We start from the raw sequence: 22,127 nt of genomic DNA, 5'->3' as shown, positions 1-22,127 counted from the left end.
AAGACAGGATAATAGTTATATATAAAGTATAAAAACCTCAGGCTGTTATAGCTGGTTTGTTAGTGCACACCGTTGTATGGGGACCTTACACTTGGCACAGTTGATTCGTAGCTGGTGGTAAATTATTAATTGTTTCTATGGAAAAACACAAAAACCAAAGTCAACATTTTAAGGTTTTTTTGATTGATATGGGTTTTGCCCAGTATGCTTATGCTAAGTTATAAGTTTCAGATGTTTTGAGTTGAAAATGGTACCCATTTCGATCAATGTTGACTTTGGTTTTTGTACTTTTTCCATAGAAACAATTAATGATTTAAAAAAAAAATGCACCCGTGACGGATATATGTAGTATGCCAAAAAATCACAAATAATTCGTAGAATAACCATCTGCGAGGATATTACCGTATTTCTTGCGGTTCTTGAGATGTTTTGATTTTTTGTTCCAGCTCCATACATTTTTTTTGAAAAAATATCATAACTCTACTATTTTCAACTCAAATCGTCTGAAACTTATAACTTAGCATAAACACACTAAGGAAAACCCATTTCAATCAAAAAAAATCTTAAAATGGTGACTTTGGTTTTTGTGCTTTTTCCATAGAAACAATTAATGATTTAAATAAAAAAACCGCACCCGTGACGGATATATGTAGTATGCCAAAAAATCACAAATAATTCGTAGTATAACCACCTGCGACGATATTACGGTTTGTTTTGCGGTTCTTGAGTAATAATGATTTCTTGTTCCTGCTCCATACATTAAAAAATTCGTTACTCGACACTTTTCATTCCAAATCGTCTAAAATTCATAGGTTACCATAACAATGCCTAGCAAAACCTATTTCAATCAAAAAATCATAAAAATAACAACTTCGGTTTCTATGTCGAGCCGAATTTCAGCCCACAGTGCGGCTCCCGGTCTGTATCTGCTCATGACCAGCTAAGAATCAACTGTGCCAAGTTTCAGCGCATAGTCTCAAAATGCAAGGTCGTGCACTAACAACAAACCAGCTATTAGTGTGTTTTTTAGTAAGTAGGTATCTAAAAACAATTGAAACTTAATAATGTATAAAAACAGGTAAGTAGTTAAAAAGAATGTCTAACGTGTACATTACGTGTAGGAAACTAAAATTGTGTATCTAATATACCTTATGTACCTACTATTTATGTCTCTCGCTCACGTACAACTTGAAGTCGCCATATTCGTTCCGCCTCACCAAACGACCAGCCGCCGTGGAGGTGGAAGAAAGTAACCCCACGACGATAATGACTCGTTGATAACTCAGTGCTTCCAAGACCGAGCTCGCAACCGTCGCACCATGCGGCTCCTTCTCGCGACCCTCGCCGTCTGCGCGGCCTTAGGTAGTTGTTCGAAATTGAAGGGACTTCCGATTAACCGTAAACAAAAAATAATTTCAGCGTTACTCGGCCAAGATTCCAAATTTCCATTGCTTTCGCCGGAGAAGCAGTTTGAATATTTGCTTTACATTAAAAAAGTTCCTAAAGGTTTCAAGCAACCTACCAATACGATCAGTGATTATGCAAAGTTATTTTCGAATTTAATTACAGGAGTGCAAGGAAAGCACAGACATAAGAAACATGTGCTAAACAAAAGAAGCACCAGTAATTTAAAGTGTCATGAAAATGGAAGATTTTACAGGTGTGGTAACAATACATTATTTTTCCTCAAGCTTTAACAAACATAAAGCTAAGTAAAACTTATCAGACCCCGCCATCTTTATATTATATATGTAATTTCATATTAATAGGTACGAATGGGTGCTAATACATTTTTTGCTCTCCTGGAAGTTAAGGGCTGATCTGATCATTGATGATGATGATGATCATTTTCCCATTATTTGTATTGGGGCCAGGCAAACCATATATTAGGCTAATATAATAAGCTGACTATCACCCAAAAAAAATTGCTCCGAATTAAATGCTCCTTCCTTAAATTTTAACAACAGTAATAGTTTTTATGGTTGATTAAATAATTGATAGATGGAATTTAGTTCATTAATTGATTATTAATGTGTAGGTAAAGAAAAGAAAACATAATCGACGACAAATTCATACCTTTCGAATAGAAATCATTATGTCATTACTCGGTAATCTCAGAATCGCGCGAGGTGAAATCGGTCCACTTTAAAAAACTGGTCGAAAAATGTCAGTTATTCATAACATAATACGAATGTCCGGTCATTTTATAGGCACGATATTCAACTACATACTCACTAAAGTAGATACACTATTACATAAGACACAAACAAGGTAGTAGGTACAGTCTGTGCGGAAAGAGAAGAGTCGTGAAAACTGGAATGTATTGGTTCCCATATTCCGTGGAATAAGAAGAGTCGTGACTCTTGACTTTTTTACACAATTGTCATACTCTAGGTACCTACTAACCTATTTATTAATTAGGTGTCTATTAGCGGACGCGAGGAAACGCTAAGATGCGGAAAGATATACTTGGTCAAGCAGATCTTGTCAGTAGAAAAAGGCGGCAAATTTGAAAAATGTAGGCGCGAAGGGATATCGTCTCATAGAAAACTTTGAATTTCGCGCCTTTTTCTACTGATAAGATTTGCTTGACCATCTATAATTAGGTAAACAATTAAGCGCCTAAGGGGCTATTCATAAATTACGTCATTTCAAATTAGGGGGGGGGGGTCTGGACATCGGATGACGGTAGCATGAAGTAGGAGGAAATGGGGTCATTTGAAGCATGATTTTTGGATGATTATAGGGGGGGGGGGGGGTCCAAAATCGACAAAAATCGATGACGTAATTTATGGACAGCCCCTAAGAACCAATTTTTATCGAATAGCTAAACTATAAATTTAAACTTTTAGCTAAACTATGAATTTAAACTTTTAGCTAAACTATAAATTTAAACTTTTAGCTAAACTATAAATTTAAACTTTTAGCTAAACCATAAATTTAATTTTATTTAACTAATTTGTACCTGGTTCCCCGCGATACGGGCAAAGTCTAGTGCGGATACCAATGACATAATCTGTAACTTGTATTCTTGAAAATAAATACTCTCCCAACGTCATGTGAAGAAGAATATAAAATGTTTGGTTAGGAAGTCGGTCATCGGCGTCATCGCTCAGTCATACGGCCGTATTCGAACAATGAGATACGTCAAATACTAGATATTGAAACGATATGGATTGGATATGTCAGTGTCAAACAAGTGTCAAAAGTGGCGTTTTTGTTTGAAGAAACGTAAAATTTGACACTTGTTTGACACTGACATATCCAATCCATATCGTTTCAATATCTAGTATTTGACGTATCTCATTGTTGGAATACGGCTGATAGTCATAGGAAGAGCTTCGCTCCTTCTGCTCTACCGCGCCCTTCTGGGGTATGTGTACAAACGCAAGACAGAAACCACGAAAGAGCTTGTAGACGATCTTAATATATATCCATATTGACCTTATATTTTAATGACTTGCCATTCAGTCGAGATTCCCTGTAGGTATACAATCTATCCCATTACGGTATGAGCTGCAAAATACCATCAGATTACGTTAACGAATCTATACCATATAATAGCTATAAGTAATGTTTATCACGATCTGCGGTCAAAGAGCATTAAAGGTGCAGTCGCATCGTAACCACTAGGTAACCTTTTCAAGTTTCATAATTCTACTTAACCGTTTGGTTTAACTTATGTACGAAATATCATGATATTTAAGTACCATTCGCTTTTCGGTGAAGAAAAACATCGTGAGGAAACCGGACTAATCCCGATAAGGCCTAGTTTATCCTCTGGCTTGGAAGGTCAGATGGCAGTCGCTTTCGTAAAAATTTGTGCCTACGCCAATTAATTGTCAAGCGGACCCCAGGCTCTCATGAGCCGTGGCAAAAATGCCGGGATAAGTTTTCAAACAAAAGTAAGCATGTGTCATTCAAGATACCTACCTACACATACCTATAAGGTATAGAGCTAAGTAACAAGAATGGACATAATCGGTATCGTGATCCGATTGAGAATAAGTATAAAAAACGTGAATAAAAAATCTAGTATGGGGCAAGGCAGAGAGGTCGTCCAAATAGGTCAACCCGCCATACCTAGGTACATTTTTTTACCTTCAATATTTTTGTTACACTTGCTCCATGGAGTGATAAAATGATAAATATGTACAGACACATATATTATGCGGTGAGTATAGTGATGGTGCGGATATGGTAGTTGAATTTTTATCGTCTCATACCACGATAAACAGACCATAAGTAGCTAAAAGCGCGACCATCTAGGCCCATACATTCAGGGGTGTATTTACCCTAGGGCCATCCGGGCCATGGCCCGGGGCGCCAATCCGCCAGTGGCGGCATATGGGCCATACGGCGCCCCTGTCGAATTGCATTTTATTTTTCTTCCTTGACTTCTGGGGCGCGGCGAAACGTATCGTGTAGTTTCAGGTTATAGCAAAATCTTAGACATAGGTTATTAGGTATCTATCACAGTAAGGTCATAAACAGAAAAAATAGTCTCTATGGTCACTTTACGTAAGACATAAATGCAAATAGCCAATGACGTCAATGTTGCCCGCGAATTGCACTGATTGCAAATTTCCCAGCAGGGCATCGACCCCGGTCGACTTTCGCCGCAACCTTGACTGACGCTACCGTCCGTCCGCCGCATCTACATTTCCGCCGGCCAGAGAAACTTTCGCTCTTCATATTAATATCACATACGACGAGCAGCAGCCGTACCTACCTATTATAGATTTTATCCACGTGATAAAATAAACGTCAACTTTTAACAACACAAGATTGAAAAAAAAAAGACACGGACACCGTCATTATCACTTACACAAATACGACCATCATATGAATCATATCCATACTAATTGATTGCCATGAATGAATATGTAAATGTACCTAAGCCTACCATATGAAAGTCTGACATTATAGTTAGTTTGTTGTTCTGTGATCGATTATCTTTTGTTTGTAAAACTTGAACACGCTTTTCCGCAAGTTTTCCGCCCTCAAGAGAAACTTTTCTTCAAGCACTGAATGATGACTGTGAATTTATGTAGCTTTCCTAGAGTTGCCTCGGAAAGTGATATAACGTCAATTGTTTTGTCCGGTTCGAAGGACCAGCTTTTGTAACCTGAGCCAAGATGGCAATTGTTGATAGAAAACGCAAATCGAAACTTAAATAATGTATGGAAATAGTCACGTGGCTTTTCGTAGCAGCTGTTACAACATCGTTAAATAGGATTTAACGACAGTCATTGTAGTGGAATTCTGCGTTGCCAAATACTCGTAATAAGTGAAGTAACATTTAAGTACGATCCATAAGAGTTTGGAGAAGTTTACAATATCTTCATAGACATTAAAACGCCACTTTTTGTAAATTAATTTGTACTTACTTGCCTTTTATCAAACCTTGCCTACTCATTTTCTAACCAGAAACCCGGATCGCACGGAAGAAGCAACGTGGACAAATGACGAGTGCGCCAAATATTACCTGTGTCTCCAAAACGAGGTCTTCGAGTTTCGTTGTTCTCCGGGCCTGCTGTTTGACGTGAACAGGCAACTTTGTGACCAGGCGCAGAATGTTCACAACTGTGACGTGACTACTGGTGAGTTGTTTGCCTTGTATTGTTGCCGTGTGTGGGCTCTTTATGAAGTCAAACATTATTACCTGTGTCTCCAAAACGAGGTCTTCGAGTTTCGTTGTTCTCCGGGCCTGCTGTTTGACGTGAACAGGCAACTTTGTGACCAGGCGCAGAATGTTCACAACTGTGACGTGACTACTGGTGAGTTGTTTGCCTTGTATTGTTGCCGTGTGTGGGCTCTTTATGAAGTCAAACATTATTACCTGTGTCTCCAAAACGAGGTCTTCGAGTTTCGTTGTTCTCCGGGCCTGCTGTTTGACGTGAACAGGCAACTTTGTGACCAGGCGCAGAATGTTCACAACTGTGACGTGACTACTGGTGAGTTGTTTGCCTTGTATTGTTGCCGTGTGTGGGCTCTTTATGAAGTCAAACATTATTACCTGTGCCTCCAGAACGAAGATATTCTAGCTCCGTGGTTTCCCTTGTTATAAATGAAGTACTTAGTTGTCCCATTTGATCTTCTCAATGTAGTCCTTTTAGAACGCCAAATCGATCCCAAGTTCCAAAACTTTCAAACTCAAAAGATGCGATATTTATTCTGAACAGTAATTTTGATCTTTTATTAACAACTTCTCTAAGCTACCTAGGCAGAATTTCTGTTCGGGTCAAAGTACATTATAACAAAACCATGTTCAAGTTCAGGCCAGATTTCGCGTACCCAGTGGCGGATTTGCAGTCTTGGCTAGGCCCCAGGTCCCGTAGTAACTACTAGCCGCCCTTTTCTCAGCCTCAGCACCCATAATTTAGACTGGCCGCCTTGCTGCCGCCCCTAACGTCTTGCCGCCCTAGGCCCGGGCCTACTTGGCCTTAGGGCAAATCCGCCACTGCGCGTAGGTTACGATATCAAACTACCTATCTTTGTTCCAGAGACACTTATCCCGAAGCCTCTGCTGGAAAACGGCTCGTGCGCCAACGAGACGCACCTCGCCTGTGCTAACGGGAACTGTGTGCCTGCGGAATACTTCTGCGATGGATCCAACGACTGCGCTGACTCATCTGATGAAGTTAATACGGTTTCTATCTCAACAAGCTGACAGACGATAAGACAATTATTATAAGTAAACTGGGAGACCGAGCTTTGCTCGGAAAACATAAAAATTAAAAACTCAAAAATGCTCGTTTAAAAAGACCTAGCTAGATCCATTTATCGCCCCCGAAAACCCCCATACCTATAGCAAATTTCATTGAAATCGTTAGAGCCGTTTCCGAGATCGCCGAAATATATACAGGGTGTCCCTAGCCATTGGACAAAGCCGAAATGTACATATACATTAGGGTATTTAGAACCAGTATACAAAGTATCATAACAATCGGTGTAGCGGTTACGAAGAAATTAACAAATTACGATTTTTTTACTTTGGAGCAAACTGTATGTGTTAGTAGCTGGTTAGTAGCTCCTGAGGTAATAAATAGTATGAAACCTTCTTCGACCGTTTTGATTATCTTTTTTATTTATGACATTAATAAGATTCGGACTTTTGACAAATGTCATCATTGCCGCACATTTTCAAACAAATTGCCAAAAGCACTGCCAATGATTAATACAGTATGTTTCTTTTTGTTGTCGATTATTGGAAATAACTTTTGTTTGAAAATTTATTTTTTTATCTTTTGTTCTAATTTAAAAAATATTACCGTTAGAGCATTCCTTAGAAGTAACCCTACGTGGGATTTCAGGGTTTGTCCAATGGCTAAGGTCACGCTGTATATACATATAAATAAATAAACAAACAAGAATTGCTCGTTTAAAGGTATAAGATAAGGACTGACCCAATATGCCTGACGCAACTTAAAAGTACACGGCGATAAGTTCCTGTCTTTTACAAGCATTTTGCTACGTCAATGTAATTTAAGTTTCTAAAAGAACATTTACTAACTTGATTCTCTTCAAAATTAACTTTTACATCCCAACATATTTCACATATATTCATATGGTTATAGATCAAGTGATGAAATGCTGTATAACTTTCATTAGAATTTAAAAGAACTTTCATTAGAATTCCTTTCTTTGGAATTCTAATAATCAAAGTTATCCAATTCAAGACATCTTATTCATGTCGCGTAGGTCAAGTAAGCGTTGTTTATCTGTGAATACTGGTGCCCAAGTGTCCAGTCAGCTTTCTCTAGACCACACGTAACAACTCAAAGAAAAAGTAGTACTAGATGGTTCACACCAGTTGCCCATTTATAGATACACCCGGATAGAAGCTATGTTGTTTGACACAGAGTTTCACGCAGTTAGGTAGTAATATTGTTTCTTAGTGACCGAGTGGCCTAGAGGTACCTAATGGTATATGTTAGCCGCGTATTTAAGAAGAAAATGCAGCGCGGGTCGTTTCCGGCTTCCGGCCTCAGCCACTAGAATTTTTGGTCACTTTTTCTTTAGTAACTAATAATTTGTTAACTGAAAGGGATGTCATACCCTTTCAGTTAACAAATTATAGTTATCAAGATGATCGCAATACTAAAGAATTCTGAACCTAGATAAGTAGGTAACTTCCCTCTACACCCTCCTTGGTCCTTGGCCCACAAGTATACATACTCTATAAGGGTAACTTTTGAATATTAGAAATTCCGGCTGTTTTTTTTCAATTACTGATATATGAGATATACTCGAGAGCTAACTCCAAAAGTCCGTGTATGTAAATATTGATTAATCAATGCAAATCTTGTGCCACTTCTAGTAAGTCATCGAGTTTTATAAATACTCCGTGTCATGAGTTTATCTACATAACCTAAGCGATCTCTCATCACCCATGTAATAGGTGCAACATGACTGCAATTACTTTCTCTGCGCCTGACCAAGCATTATTTCAGGGCTGGTGCGACGTGCAGCACGACCCTAATTCTGCGGCGCCCTGCGACACGGGACTGTGCCAGCTACCGGACTGCTTTTGCACCAAAACAGGGACTGAGATCCCTGGTGGTTTAGTTCCAAATCAGGTAAAAAATAGGTACCCAATTATAAACGACATATTTTAGGTGTAAAATTTCGAAGCGCCTATTTGTTGTGTTGTTTATCTAATATTAAACTAAGAAGTTTTGATTTTCCCGCCTAAAAAACGAAGTAAAAATGAAATGTAGGTAAGTAGCAAGAATCTAGAAATGCTCTCAGGAGCTGTACAAAAATCTAAAGTTTCTTGACTGTTACCTACTCCAGCTCGAGTCGGGTCCAAATAGAATGAACACCAAAGGAAATCTTAAATTCTCTACGTCGTAGTGTTATTCTGTTATAGACTCCTCAAATGATCACCCTGACCTTCCACGGTCCAGTGAACCACGAGAACTGGGACGTGTTCACAAAGCACTTGTTCACTCCCGAGCGCCGAAACCCCAACGGGTGCAACATAAAGGCGACATTCTTCATCCCGCACCAATATACCAACTACAGGCACGTGCAGAAGCTGTGGAACGAGGGGCATGAGATCGCTGTCAACTCTATTACGTAAGTGTTGTGTTCAAACAGTACTTTCTCACGCCCAAGCGCCAAAAACCCAACGAAGCAACATAAAGGGGACATAATATTGAATAAACTTTTGATTACAGGAACCGCGGCCCCGAAGAATGGTGGTCCAAAAACGCCACTGTAGAGGATTGGTTCGATGAGATGGTCGGTCAAGCGAACATAATCAACAGATTCGCTAAAGTACGCATGGAAGACTTTAGGTAAATACATGAATACTTTACTATCCTTCAGTCACTTCCAAATATCATTTTGTATCCGGCTCGAAGGACCACAACCGTTATAAATTCGGAAAAGCATTTAGCGTTCCTTGTCGAAGGACTATAATAGATGCAGCTCAAAAGTGCAATACAAATGCAGATTTTTAACGAATTTCAATTGTTTCAGGGGCCTCCGCGTCCCGCACCTGTCGCTGGGCTGGAACCGCCAGTTCCTCATGATGCAAGAGTTTGGCTTCGTGTACGACGCGACGGCGGTCGCGCCGGTGTCGGACCCGCCGTACTGGCCGTACACGCTCGATTATAAAATGCCGCATAAGTGTTCCGGTAAACATTCCTTTATGAGTTGCTTGTTTATTACCTATCTACTGAAGATTCGGGTTGTTACTCACGTCTCATATGTTTGGGTTGGTGTACTGTATGGCTTGCGTGGATCGACCGTATACGATCCACTGTGTAAAACAATTTCTACAGCTATGTAGCCAGTGGCGGATTTGCCCTAAGGCCCAGTAGGCCCGGCCCTAGAGCGGCAAGATTTTTAGGGCGGCAGTCTATAGATGGGTGCTGAGAAGGGGCGGCTAGTAGTCAACAGGGCCTGGGGCCTAGGGCAGCCAACACTGTAAATCCGCCACTGCATGTAGCTAACTTAGAATGAAAAAGGAAAAATTGCAAATTAAAAATTACAGCTGTTGAACCGTATACCCGCTTTAGGAGAACAAACAGATTAGTACTAAAGAAAATATAAACAATGCAAAAGTACCGTTAATTTTTTTTAATACGCGATGTTCATTGTGTACGAGACATCTTTGATCAACATGTAATTAGAGCGTGCGACCGATTAAGTAACAGTTATGCCGCTGTCGACTAGAAACTCGCAAGATGTACGTATAAATTACATAACAAAAGCATCACACTACACTCTTTCCCGGCATAAAAGTGCTAAGCCTTTCCGTAACGTAAACATGCATGACAAATCGAGTTTTGTTAACGCATATTTCCGCGCACAGTTCCGAATATCGTCATGCGATTGCATGATAAAAGCGCAATTACCATTCGACATTGTTTACGACTTTTTTTTATTCGAGCTGTTAATAACAGGAAGGAATCTGCCTTCACGCTTGTGCGGTTTGTTTCCTTAGGAAGACCTTTCCTTTCATGATAAAAGTGGAGCACGGGCATATTCAATTCAATTCAATATATTGCGCCCCTACTAGAATATCTTTAACTCCTTCGGAATACACTTTGCTTATATTAATTGTCACCGTATAGTACAGTCCGTTATTTAGTTATAGATTGGTGGGCGAGGGCACGGTTTCCTCAAAAATTCTTCAGACCAAGCCTGTATTTTAGAGTCACATAAATTTAAAACTATTCAACAGGAAACCAGTACTGCCCAACGCGGAGCTACGCCGGCGTATGGGAGATGCCCATAAACCCATTCCTGAACGAAGGAGGAAAGGAAGAGGAAGTGTGTACGGCCCTGGAACAGTGCCCCAAGCTGACAGATAAGGATGTGTATGATGTCCTGGTCAGCAACTTCAAAAGACATTATCTGAAGAACAGGGCTCCGTTCGGCATTCATTTAAATGCTACGTGGTTGAAGAATGCTGAATATTTGCATGCATTTAAGGTAATTTTTATGGACACAGTTCTGAGGCATGGCAATAGGGTCGCCATTAGATAAAGGGCAAACAATGTGCTCACCTGCTCACAAATATCAAATCTAGAGTCTATTGCCAAGGCGCTACAATGCATTTTTGAACAACTTGCAAAGTCCCTATAAATATTTTTAATGGCCATTGTTCCACATCCACATGTTTCTTTCTCTGCCAAGCTTAGCTAATTTTAAAATATGGTAATATGGGCAAAAAAAATTATAATTTCTCCCAAACCTCATATCTCCTCTTCCTCAATAATGAAATAATGTGATATAATTTTATTTTACAGAAGTTTATTAGTGAATTAATGAAACTACCGGATGTCTACTTCGTGACTAACAAACAAGCCATCGAATGGATGAAGCGGTCAACGCCAGTGCTCCATATAAACAAGTTTGAGCCGTGGCAATGCAAAAATCACAATTTGGACGATGTTGAATATGCCTGCCACAAACCAAGGACTTGTAAACTACAGTCAAAGGTTCTACAGCATGATAAGTACATGATAACCTGTCAAGGTTGCCCACAGAGCTATCCATGGATAAGAAATGAGTTTGGATTAGACTAGTATTTAAAAAAAATGTACCATCATTGACACAGTTAATGGACTATTTGTATACCTTGTTGCAACTATACTTGCCGGAAAACTAATTGGCGAGTCAGGTCAGATAAATCATCGGAATCATGCTGTCTCTTACGCACTTGCACGCCCTTATGGAGTGGGACTTGCAACAGTAGTGCAGGTAGTATTATGCATAAAAGGTACATACAGCAACACTTTTAACTATCCAGAGTAGACCTTATTACAAAAGGCATAAGGTCTCCTGATGGGCAGTTAACAGTGTGGGCGATGATACATGGTACCTGACATATATTGCCCAACTCGCTACATGGTGCTCCGGCAAGTATAGACAAAGTATACCGATAATCAGTTAAGTGTGTTGGTGTTAGTAAATATACTATAACTTATGACTTAAGTTACCAGTGGAGCAGATGACTTGATGAATGGATTTGGACATGGTTGTTCCATAGTATTATTTAATGTAATAGGTTTTTTAAATGTTAAGCATGTGTGCAATAATTTATTTTTTGTAGATAATAAATATAAATAACGTTTTTTTGTTGGTTTTGATTTGAAACTACATTATGGTCCTTAAATTATTTAATGTAGACTTAAAAATATAAAAGATACATTACACAGACTATCCTTCTTGGGTGATGAAGGGGTTTGGAATGGCCTCCATTCCGTCCATGGGACAGATCAACACCACTGAAGTTCCTCGGCACACGACTAGTCCTAATGCTCTGGTGTCATCTAGCAGTTTGTATGGGTCATCAGGATCTGTATAAAAAAAAATTAAGACTGTTATAAGCAACCACTTAAAATGAATCTTTGATACATAATGGCAAAACTTAATTTTACTAGATCATTTTATCTTGAATCATGATCAGACCCCGTTATCAGTGGTGAAATTTTATTGAAATGCTAGGGTTGGCACTCACTCCCCGCCCGTGCGGGTAAAATTCCGCAAGCTATTAGGTAAAAGTACGCATGTGGGGTAAAAGTTCGCATCAAGAAAATTTAAATGGAATTGTCAATAAAATAAAGTTTAACGAATATTTATGAAATAGTCTGATCAATATTTTGGATCCACGTGAGCTGCGGACGCAAAGCGAAAGCAGTTCGACTCAAGTCGTATTATTAATTTATAATTATGACCTCTATAGTTCATTTAAGTCAAGTTTTGATGCAATAATGAAGCACTATTCAATATCTTAAGTACTAATGTTACTTAATATTGTTAAAATGTACGTGGCTATTGATCAGACAATTTCATAAATAATCGTAAAACTTTATTTTATTGACAATTCCATTGAAATTTTTTTGTGCTAACAATTACCCTACATGCGTACTTTTACCCAATAGCTTGCGGAATATTACGTGCACGCTGGGGGAGTGAGTGCCAACCCTTTGCATTTCAATAAAATTTCACCCTGATAACGGGGTCTGATCATGATAAATCTGTTGTTGGTTACACATTGAAAGTATTAAATTGAAACTACAACTTAATGACATGTGTAGAGTAGATCAAGATAACTATGCAATGATTTTGACAACACAGACTGTGCAAGTGTAATTTGTACGTCATAATTTCATAGAAGGTAGAGATGCAACAGATAGTTGTTTGGCCGGATACCGGATATTCGGCCTGACCATTGGCCGAATATTCGGTATCCGGCTGCCGAATATTCGACTGGCGGAACTATACTTTCATTACGGTTTTTCAGGTGCGCATTGTGCAGGTTTGACCTGTTTCCTAGTAAACGTTCGCGCAGACTCATTTCTAGGTTCAAAATGAGTGTGTGTGCAAGTCAGTTGAATGTTTAAATTGTTTTAAAATAATAAACGAGTATGATTATGATTGTGACTCTTTGTTAAATCCAAATTGTTTACTCTGAAATCAAGCAATGTTACTATCCGGTACCCGGCCGGATAGTATGTCACTATGCGGTATCCGGCCGGATATTAAAATGATGCCCGGATAGGCCGGATACCGGATAGTAACCGAATATCCAGTGCATCTCTAATAGAAGGTTAACATTTAAAATAAAACTTGCAAAGTCTGGGCTATCAAAATTGGATCCGGGCAGACTTATCTTGGCCTGCATCTCACGTGAGGTGTTGTGAGTAAGCAATATGAAACGAAAATTATATATGAATTAGAGCTGATTTTATACTAACCTCTAAGAAATTCTGTGGTGTTATCGAGCACCAAGTTTAGTAGAGGATCATAACCCTTCAAAATGCCGGCGGCCTCGCGCCCTCCGGCGAACTTTACTCGAATACTCTTCTCCAGATATTTACTCAAGTCGAGAATAGACTCTTTCCTTCGCTTTTCTTTTCCATCTCCTGCTCCTTGAGGGCCCTATGAGTGGGGTATAAATAAAATAGTTATTAAAATGCAAGAGATTATTAAATTTCTGTTCCATACAAATATTGTTTTTGTTACCTTTGCCTTATCACCTCCTCCTTCTTTTGAAGCCATATTATGACAATACTAAACAATAATTGGCTATTCTAGAATGTTATACTGCCGGTATCAGCTGTGTTTGCATATAAATAATAGCGAAATATGGAAATGCAAGTTCAAAACAATATTTTAAGGTTATGTCAAACGCGAACGGCAGCTGTCAAACGATCAATCGCATATTGGAGGGAAACAACTAGTTCCTGAACGAATTTGAAGAAAAAACATGTTTTGTGTCTCTACAAATACAGGTCTAAAGTAGTTTACAGTTATTCACAAAGAAAAGACCATAAAATGGAATATTATTTTTATTGTAAATATTTTTAAAACTAATTTACAAATATTTCATATATAAAAAGTTTTTATTACGTTTCCACAATTTCTGAACAAAACCTTGTTCAGGGTTGCTAGTTGTCTACTTAATACTCAATTTGAATATTTTATATATATAGTCGGTTACTTTACTGTAGTTTTTATCAGTTGAAAGCATAGAAGGTAGGATGTAGGATCGTATAGAAGTGGTGTACGCGTGCCTCCGTGAGGGACAAAACATTGGCAAATGCGACACTGTGATTGGTCGAATTCATTTGTTGCCCACCATAATCCAAACTAAAAAAAACGGCGGGGAACAAAAAATATGTGAGACTGTGACAAGGACAAACAATAATAGCGCTTTCGCTGCTACTCCTACTGAAAGATACATTTTATACATGCAATGTAGGCTGTCTACGTATAGAAAAATAAACTGTCTGTCAATCGGAAGTCGTCAATATATTCACATGTGCTATTTTACATTCGTGCTGGACTTTCGAATGACCCATGGAACATGGCGGATCGTGCTAAAGACATTTTTATTTTATTTTTTGCATTCTGCTGTTTAATGTATAATTTAGATAGCATATTATGCAGTGAATGGCAAGTTGACGGGTGCAGTCTTTAATGAAGAATTTTTCTGGAAATGCGAGTACCAATTCTTGGACATCATTCGGCAGTTCGTGGTCTCGGCCGCCATTACGCTTTGTACTGCTGCTCCGGCTATCCTCCAGTGCATCGTGAAGGCCTATCACCGTACATCATGCGTTAATACTTTGTATTGTGAAATATTTTACTTGTAATCTACATTTACTGTATTTTGGCAAGGGCCCATGAGGCTGCCACTTCTCCAATAAAAAATAATAATACATTCGTGCTTATTTCAGTAGTTAAATCCCTATTTTACACTGGCGACGAAAGGAAATAAGGAAAAGCGTGCTTGCGGTAATTTATTCTCACCATACATATATAAAATACGGCAAGAAAATGCCGATTGGTAAAATAAAAGAGTTTGACGTTAAAAACGGAACATGGTCGGCTTACATTGAAAGAATGGAAATGTATTTTAAGGTAAATGATATCAAACCGGAGAATCAACTGCCTACATTGATAGCTACAGTCGGGGACGAGGCGTATGAGCTGATAACGAACCTCGCGAGTCCGAAGAAACCATCGGAGCTAACATACGATGCAGTTGTCAAATTAGTCAAAGATCATTTACAACCGACTCCGTCAGTTTTAGCGGAACGTTGCAGATTTAGGCAAAAGAGACAGGGCACGGAATGTATCAGCGATTATGTGGCGGAGTTGAAGAAGGCAGCCCGGTTTTGTAAATTTGCGACTAATCTAAACACTGATCTGCGGGACCAGTTCGTATGTGGTATCAGAAGCGATCAGATTAGAGAACGTTTGTTTGCCGAAGATGAAGGTTTGACCTTCTCGGACGCGGTTAAGAAAGCGACGACTTTAGAGGCCGCAATCAAAGATTCGGCTGCGGTTGACGGTTCGGCGGGAGCGGTTAATGGCGAGGGTGCTGGGGCGGGAGCGGACCCAGTACACGCTATAACCGCGGCATACGGTCGGCGTATCAACGCTGGCGGCCACGGAGGACGTGGCGGGACGCGCGGATCGCGCGGACATGGTGGTTCACCAGGGCGGAGTTCGGGCGGAGGTACCCACCACTGCGGCGGGTGCGGTGCGAACAGCCATACTTACCAGACTTGCAGGTTCCGGAGTTACGAGTGCAGCCGGTGCCGGCGCATTGGCCATTTGTGTCGCGTCTGTCCAGAACTGACAACGGAGGGGTCGCGCGAAAGACGGACTAATCTACATCAACTATGCGGGAAAACGGAAGATAACGGAGAAGAGCATCGCACGTTGGAGGCCCTGCAGGAGGAAGATTTTCATCACTTATGCTTAAGTGACTATCCACCGGTGAGATTACCTGTTTCCATAAATAATCATTCACTGACTATGGAAGTCGACACGGGTGCGGCTGCGTCCTGCATAAGTAGTGAGACATACCACACCTATTTCAAGGATATTCCTTTACAACCACCAGTGGCCTATTTTATAAAGCTACAAGTTACAATTTACAAGCGGAAGTCTCTTTCTAACCCTATGTGTTAGAACGAGACTTCCGCTTGTAAATTGTAACTTGTAGCTTTATAAAATAGGCCACAGGTGCTTCTTTTACGTCTTACAACGGAACACCACTGACTCCTTCCGGAATGATAAAGCCCAATGTTCGTTATGGTGCTACAGAGAAAGAGTTAGAGTTGTTTGTGATTAAGGGTGGTAAAACCCCATTAATAGGTCGACATTGGTTAGTGGAATTAAAAACAGGCATTCCGATTTTTGATAACTGTCATCATGTAGGTGGAAATAATGAAAATCCTAAATTAACTGATAACATTAAAACTTTATGTGACAGGTATAAGGAGTTGTTTCAAGGCGGATTAGGGCGGTACACGGGCGGTAAAGCGACGTTGCAGTTGCGGCCCGGCGCGGTCCCGGTATTCCACCGTGCGCGTCCGCTGCCGTACGCGTTACGCGCACGCGTCGACGCCGAGCTGGACGCCATGCTACGCGACGGCATCATCGAGCCCGTCGACTGTTCCGACTGGGCCTCTCCATTGGTACCGGTAAACAAACCAGACGGCTCCTTAAGGATTTGTGCGGATTACAAGGCGACTGTTAATCCGGCATTATTAGTAGACCGCTATCCACTACCAAAGATTGACGATTTAATTGTTCGATTGGGCGAATCACGTTTCTTTTCAAAGATCGATTTATCACAAGCGTACAATCAAATAGTGTTGGATTCGTCTAACAACTGCACGGTTATAAATACTCATCGTGGTTTATTCAAATACAACAGGCTTGTTTTCGGTCTTGCTTCTAGCCCAGGTATTTTCCAACGAATTATGTGTACTGTGTTAGGCGGAATTCCCAACGTCGAAGTGTTTTTGGACGACGTAGTAATTGGGGGCAAGAATCGATCGTTCGAGCGATCCATAACGATCCATATGATACAGATGACCTTGCCGACTACTCTACCCGTTATTACGTACATAGTAAATAAATCTATAGCTGTTGGTGTGTGCCCGGACGACTGGAAGTGCGCTCGTGTGAAACCCATTCCTAAAGGCTCCTCAGTGGAAGACTTTAAAAATCTGCGGCCAATTAGCATCTTACCTGTGTTATCTAAAATAATTGAAAGGGTGATATGTAGACAGCTCACGAAATATTTAGAAAACAATCGAATTTTGCCCTTAACGCAATCAGGCTTCCGTAGCGGACACGGCACGGCCACGGCGCTTGCGCATGTGGTTGACGACGTGCTAGCGGCCTCCGACGAGGGCTGCGGTACCGTTTTGGTTTTATTGGACTTTTCCCGCGCTTTCGATTGCTTGAGCTCTGAGTTGCTACTTGCTAAAATGCGTTATTATGGTATATCAAACACAGCATGTGAATGGTTTAAGTCGTTTCTAACCACTAGGACCCAGTATGTAAAAACTGAAAACAGTGACGGGGAGTTGCAAAAATCACAGGTTAAAGCAATAGAAAGAGGCACACCCCAGGGGTCAATTTTGAGTCCGATTCTTTTCATCCTGTATACGGCGGATCTTCTGAAGTGTGTTAAAAATTGTAGGATACACCTGTATGCAGATGACACCCAGATCTATTACTCTTTCAAAAGCTGTGACACGAAAATAGCTGAAAGTTTAATAAATTTGGATCTAAGCGCAATATCGCGATGGTCGGCTAAAAATACGCTCGTTTTAAATCCATTAAAAACCAAATTCATGATCCTCGGAACTACCGGACAATGTATGAAAATTAAAGAAAATAATCCACGTATTAAAGTTGATGATCAATTAATTGAACAAGTTAATATTACAAAAAACCTAGGCATTTTAATGGATAGCGAACTACGCTTTTGTGAACATGTTAATAGTAAGGTTGGAAACGCATATTACCGTTTAAAGGCCCTTTATACCTTAAGGGAGCACTTGTCAGAAAAGGTACGGGAAACCCTCGTTGAAGCCTTAGTTTTGTCACACTTTAACTACTGCGATACAGTCTATGGGCCTCGGCTATACGCTAAGACCGCGCGAACTATTCAACGGGTACAGTAGGGCTACCGCCAATACCGAAAATCGTCAATTGCGGGCATTTTTCTCTGTCACTCTAATTACGCCTTCATTGGAGTAAAAGAGTAAGATCCCCGCAATTTGCGAATTTCGGTTTTCGCGGTAGCCCCTCTGAACGCGTGTGCTAGATTCTGTTACAACGTGCCAAAGCGCGCGCATGTCACGCCTTTCTTTAATGAAAAAAAGTCCCTAAAAATGGCGGCGCGGAGGCAACTACATCTAGCAACACAGGTATATAAAATTGTTCAAACTCGCAGGCCTGAGTACTTGTTTAAAAAGCTTAGATGGCCGAAAAATAAAGACCGTGGAGTTCGCAGTATGCATGTTAATAAGTTAATTGTACCGAAGCATAAATTTATAGGGTTCCAAGGTAGTTTTACCTATCGTGCCTCGAAAATATGGAATGATTTACCACCCCCTCTCCGTACGAATATGTCATTACCGACTTTCAAAGCTAATTTTAAAAGAATTCTTTTAAGAGAACAATAATGTGAACGATGATTTAAATTAAATTTAAACTTAAACTTAAACTTAAAGTAAATTTTAACCGTTTGGGGCCCAATTGCCGGACAGGGATACGTGAACAAGTATTTCTATATAAAATTGTAATTTAGATTTAAATGAGCACCTAAGTAAATGTTAATACAGGCTACGAAGGCATGTATTCCCCTATAGCTAGCAATTTTTTTTTTATACGCTTAGAGACAGGTACGGGCTGAAAAACAGCGCTGTGCAGTCGCCAGACTCGCGGCATAAGCTGAGTCCCGAGCCTATTGTCGCACTTAGGAATTAAACATTAACAAATAGTTCTAAATGTTATACCTATTATATAAATAGTTATAAAAAGATGTATGTATACTTATCGCTATTCTGCTTTGTGCTGTAATTAATGCTTATTGCCTTTATATAGGGTGGTTGACTGTCAAGTCAAATCAAGTTCTCTTTTTTTTTGCGACGTGTCGGGACGGTTAGCGACTATGGAGTGTATATGAACGCACACACGACACGATGTCACGTTAAAATTACATTCTCCTTGTATATCTCGTTAATTAAATATATTACATATATTCTATATTTTATATACAGTCAACAACCCTATCGGACTTTAACCTTATAATGTAAGCTGTAGCCTTTTTTGTTTTCTCTTTGTTCGATTTGTTGCTGCAAGTTTTGTTGCGACAATAAATGACTTTTTTTTTTTTTTTTTTTTAATATTTGGGGTATGTTCTAAGTAAGGACGGGGTCAAGACGGACCCGGATAAAATAGAAGCAATCACCAAGATACCCCGACCGGGTAATATCACAGAGTTGCGGTCATTTCTTGGGTTGATTAACTTTTATGCAAAGTTTGTTAGGCACTTAAGTGGACGGCTCGTACCACTGTATGATTTACTAAAGAAGAACGTTGAATGGCACTGGTCGAAAGATTGTGAGCAGGCGTTCGTAGAAATTAAAACAGTGTTATCCACTGCGCCGGTTTTAGCCTACTATGACCCAGATCGTCCTCTGAGTTTGACTTGTGATGCGTCAGCACGGGGAATTGGTGGAGTTTTGTCGCAACCAAACCAGAGTGGAGGGGGTGAACGTCCAGTCGCTTACATTTCTAGGACGCTAACGGACGCAGAGAAAAATTACTCTCAAATACACCGTGAAGCGTTGGCAATAATTTTTTGCGTCAATAAGTTCCATCAGTACCTATATGGTAGGCATTTCACACTTAGGACTGATCACAAACCGTTGGTATCCATTTTCGGGCCGCACACAGGAATACCAGCTATGGCCGCTAGTCGCATGGAACGCTGGGCTCTGATTTTATCAGCATATACGTACACTATCGAGTATGTTCGTACAAACGAAAATGGAGCAGACGGGTTGTCTCGGTTACCGATAGTCCAGTGCGGAGAAACGAGCCCGACAGCGCCCGAGCAGACATACTTGCATTTTATTCAGCAGGCTCTGTTGCTCAACTATGGTGAGGTTTGTTCACAGACTGCTCGGGATCCCATAATGGCACGGGTTTTAAGGTACATTAGAGAGGGTTGGCCCGCAGATTGTGACATAATTGGGCTACAACCATTTTTTAATAGGAAGGTCGAACTATACGAAGAGCTGGGTTGCGTTATGTGGGGTTACAGGTTAGTGATTCCGGAGTCATGCAGGGATCGGGTATTACGGATGCTCCACGAGCCTCACATGGGTATAGTGAAGTCTAAAGCTTTAGCTAGGAGTTATGTCTGGTGGCCCGGGGTCGACGAGGCAGTAGAACGCATGTGCCGCGAGTGCGACGCGTGTGCAGTACAAGCGGATGCTCCACCAAAGCAAGCGCCTTGCATGTGGCCTTGGCCGGATCGGCAATGGTCTAGAATTCATCTCGACTTTATGGGTCCAATTGCCGGAAAGACTTATCTTGTAGTAATTGACGCGATGTCCAAATGGGTGGAAATATTCCACATGATTAGTACCACAGCTACTGCTGTAATTGCCATTTTGTGCGAATTATTTAGCAGGTGGGGGTTACCCAAACAAATAGTTTCAGATAATGGGCCACCTTTCTCTAGTACCGAAATGCGAAATTTCAGCCAGGGACTCGGTATCGAACATATTTTTTCTGCACCTTATCATCCCGCTTCAAACGGTCTGGCTGAAGTTACGGTAAAAACTCTAAAGAGAGTAATCAAAAAAGCAATTTATGAAAAAAATGATGTAAATAAGGCTCTATGGACTTATTTGTTATATTAGGTCCTTACCTATGAAATTGGCGTTTTTGTTCATAGATATAAGTCTGATCCTAGTTTTTTTTTTTTTACAAAAGTACATACACAATTACAATAAAACTACAGTGCACTCAATAAACAACGATTTTACATACAATTAATTGTTATTTTTTATTGTTAAGTGTTTAGAATTAAGCCTTGAAAATAGGTCTTTTCATGTGCTGTCGGTTCGAGTATTAAAATTACTTATATTTTTCTAATGGTACCAATTTTCAAGAAATGGAGATATTGAAAACATACCTTAAAGGTGTCAAAAATTACTGGAAAAATTTTGTTTGGTTTGAATTAGCCATCAAAAAAATATCCGCAAAATTAATTGTATGGAAATTCGTGTTTCGTTGAAATTCTCCGGACAAAACGCCAATTTCATAGGTAATGACCTAATATTATAGAAATACGGTTCACCCCACTACCGGCCAGAGTCCAGCCATATTACTTCAGGGTAGGAGTCTTCGTACCAAGCTCGACACTTTGAAGCCCGACACTAGGGCCGTGGTCCGTCTGGCGCAGCAACGGCAGAAGTTAGCTGCGGGAGGAGCACATAGGGAACTAGGGTTACAAGAAGAGGTTTGGTATAGGCAATACCTTAAGGGGGAAAAATGGGCTCCAGGTCAAATAGTGCATAGAACCGGGTCGGGTGATTATAGCGTCAAGGGGGCTGATGGGTCAGTGGTACATAGACATGTCGATCAATTGAAGCGGCGATCGGGTAGACAGTCTCTTGTATATCCCGTTCCAGAAACTTTGGAACCTGATATCCGTACAAATCCTGATAATGAAAGAGTTCGTAAACTTAATGTAACAAATAACCCTGACGGAATGGAAATGGAGACCCGGACGGACTCAGTCACGCGGTCGGCGGGATCGACGTCAGACA

The 22,127-nt window shown here is 40.3% G+C and overlaps 2 protein-coding genes across 2 annotated transcripts; one reads left to right on the top strand and one right to left on the bottom strand.

Annotated features, from left to right (window-relative positions):
* The first annotated feature begins 1,166 nt into the window (after window positions 1-1,166).
* On the top strand, window positions 1,167-12,094 carry LOC134797672 (chitin deacetylase 1). Its single transcript, XM_063770015.1, has 9 exons — window positions 1,167-1,660; window positions 5,431-5,603; window positions 6,507-6,643; window positions 8,457-8,582; window positions 8,876-9,084; window positions 9,186-9,305; window positions 9,490-9,647; window positions 10,700-10,950; window positions 11,268-12,094. Exons 1-9 carry the CDS (start codon window positions 1,320-1,322, stop codon window positions 11,544-11,546), a joined length of 1,794 nt encoding a protein of 597 aa, XP_063626085.1. The 5' UTR covers window positions 1,167-1,319; the 3' UTR covers window positions 11,547-12,094.
* A 28-nt stretch (window positions 12,095-12,122) lies between these two features.
* LOC134797671 (U6 snRNA-associated Sm-like protein LSm7) lies at window positions 12,123-14,160 on the bottom strand. The gene is made up of 3 exons (XM_063770014.1): window positions 13,990-14,160; window positions 13,722-13,905; window positions 12,123-12,320 (listed from the first exon to the last, which is right to left on the bottom strand). Exons 1-3 carry the CDS (start codon window positions 14,023-14,025, stop codon window positions 12,181-12,183), a joined length of 360 nt encoding a protein of 119 aa, XP_063626084.1. The 5' UTR covers window positions 14,026-14,160; the 3' UTR covers window positions 12,123-12,180.
* Window positions 14,161-22,127: the final 7,967 nt, after the last annotated feature.

Source organism: Cydia splendana, chromosome 15, assembly GCF_910591565.1.
Source record: "Cydia splendana chromosome 15, ilCydSple1.2, whole genome shotgun sequence".
NCBI classification, from domain to species: domain Eukaryota; kingdom Metazoa; phylum Arthropoda; class Insecta; order Lepidoptera; family Tortricidae; genus Cydia; species Cydia splendana.
The sequence above is the reverse complement of the archived record's forward strand: the minus strand, read 5'-3'. Positions and strand labels throughout refer to the sequence as shown.

Bases quoted from the DNA above. Each gene is read 5' to 3' on its own strand.
- LOC134797672 (XM_063770015.1), top strand. From the start codon at position 1,320: ATGCGGCTCCTTCTCGCGACCCTCGCCGTCTGCGCGGCCTTAGGTAGT. The intron at 9,648-10,699 runs GTAAACATTCCT...ACTATTCAACAG, and splicing joins AATGCCGCATAAGTGTTCCG to GAAACCAGTACTGCCCAACG. The intron at 10,951-11,267 runs GTAATTTTTATG...TTTATTTTACAG, and splicing joins AATATTTGCATGCATTTAAG to AAGTTTATTAGTGAATTAAT.
- LOC134797671 (XM_063770014.1), bottom strand. From the start codon at position 14,025: ATGGCTTCAAAAGAAGGAGGAGGTGATAAGGCAAAG. The intron at 13,906-13,989 runs GTAACAAAAACA...CCCCACTCATAG, and splicing joins GAGGAGGTGATAAGGCAAAG to GGCCCTCAAGGAGCAGGAGA. The intron at 12,321-13,721 runs GTTAGTATAAAA...TTTTTTATACAG, and splicing joins CACCACAGAATTTCTTAGAG to ATCCTGATGACCCATACAAA.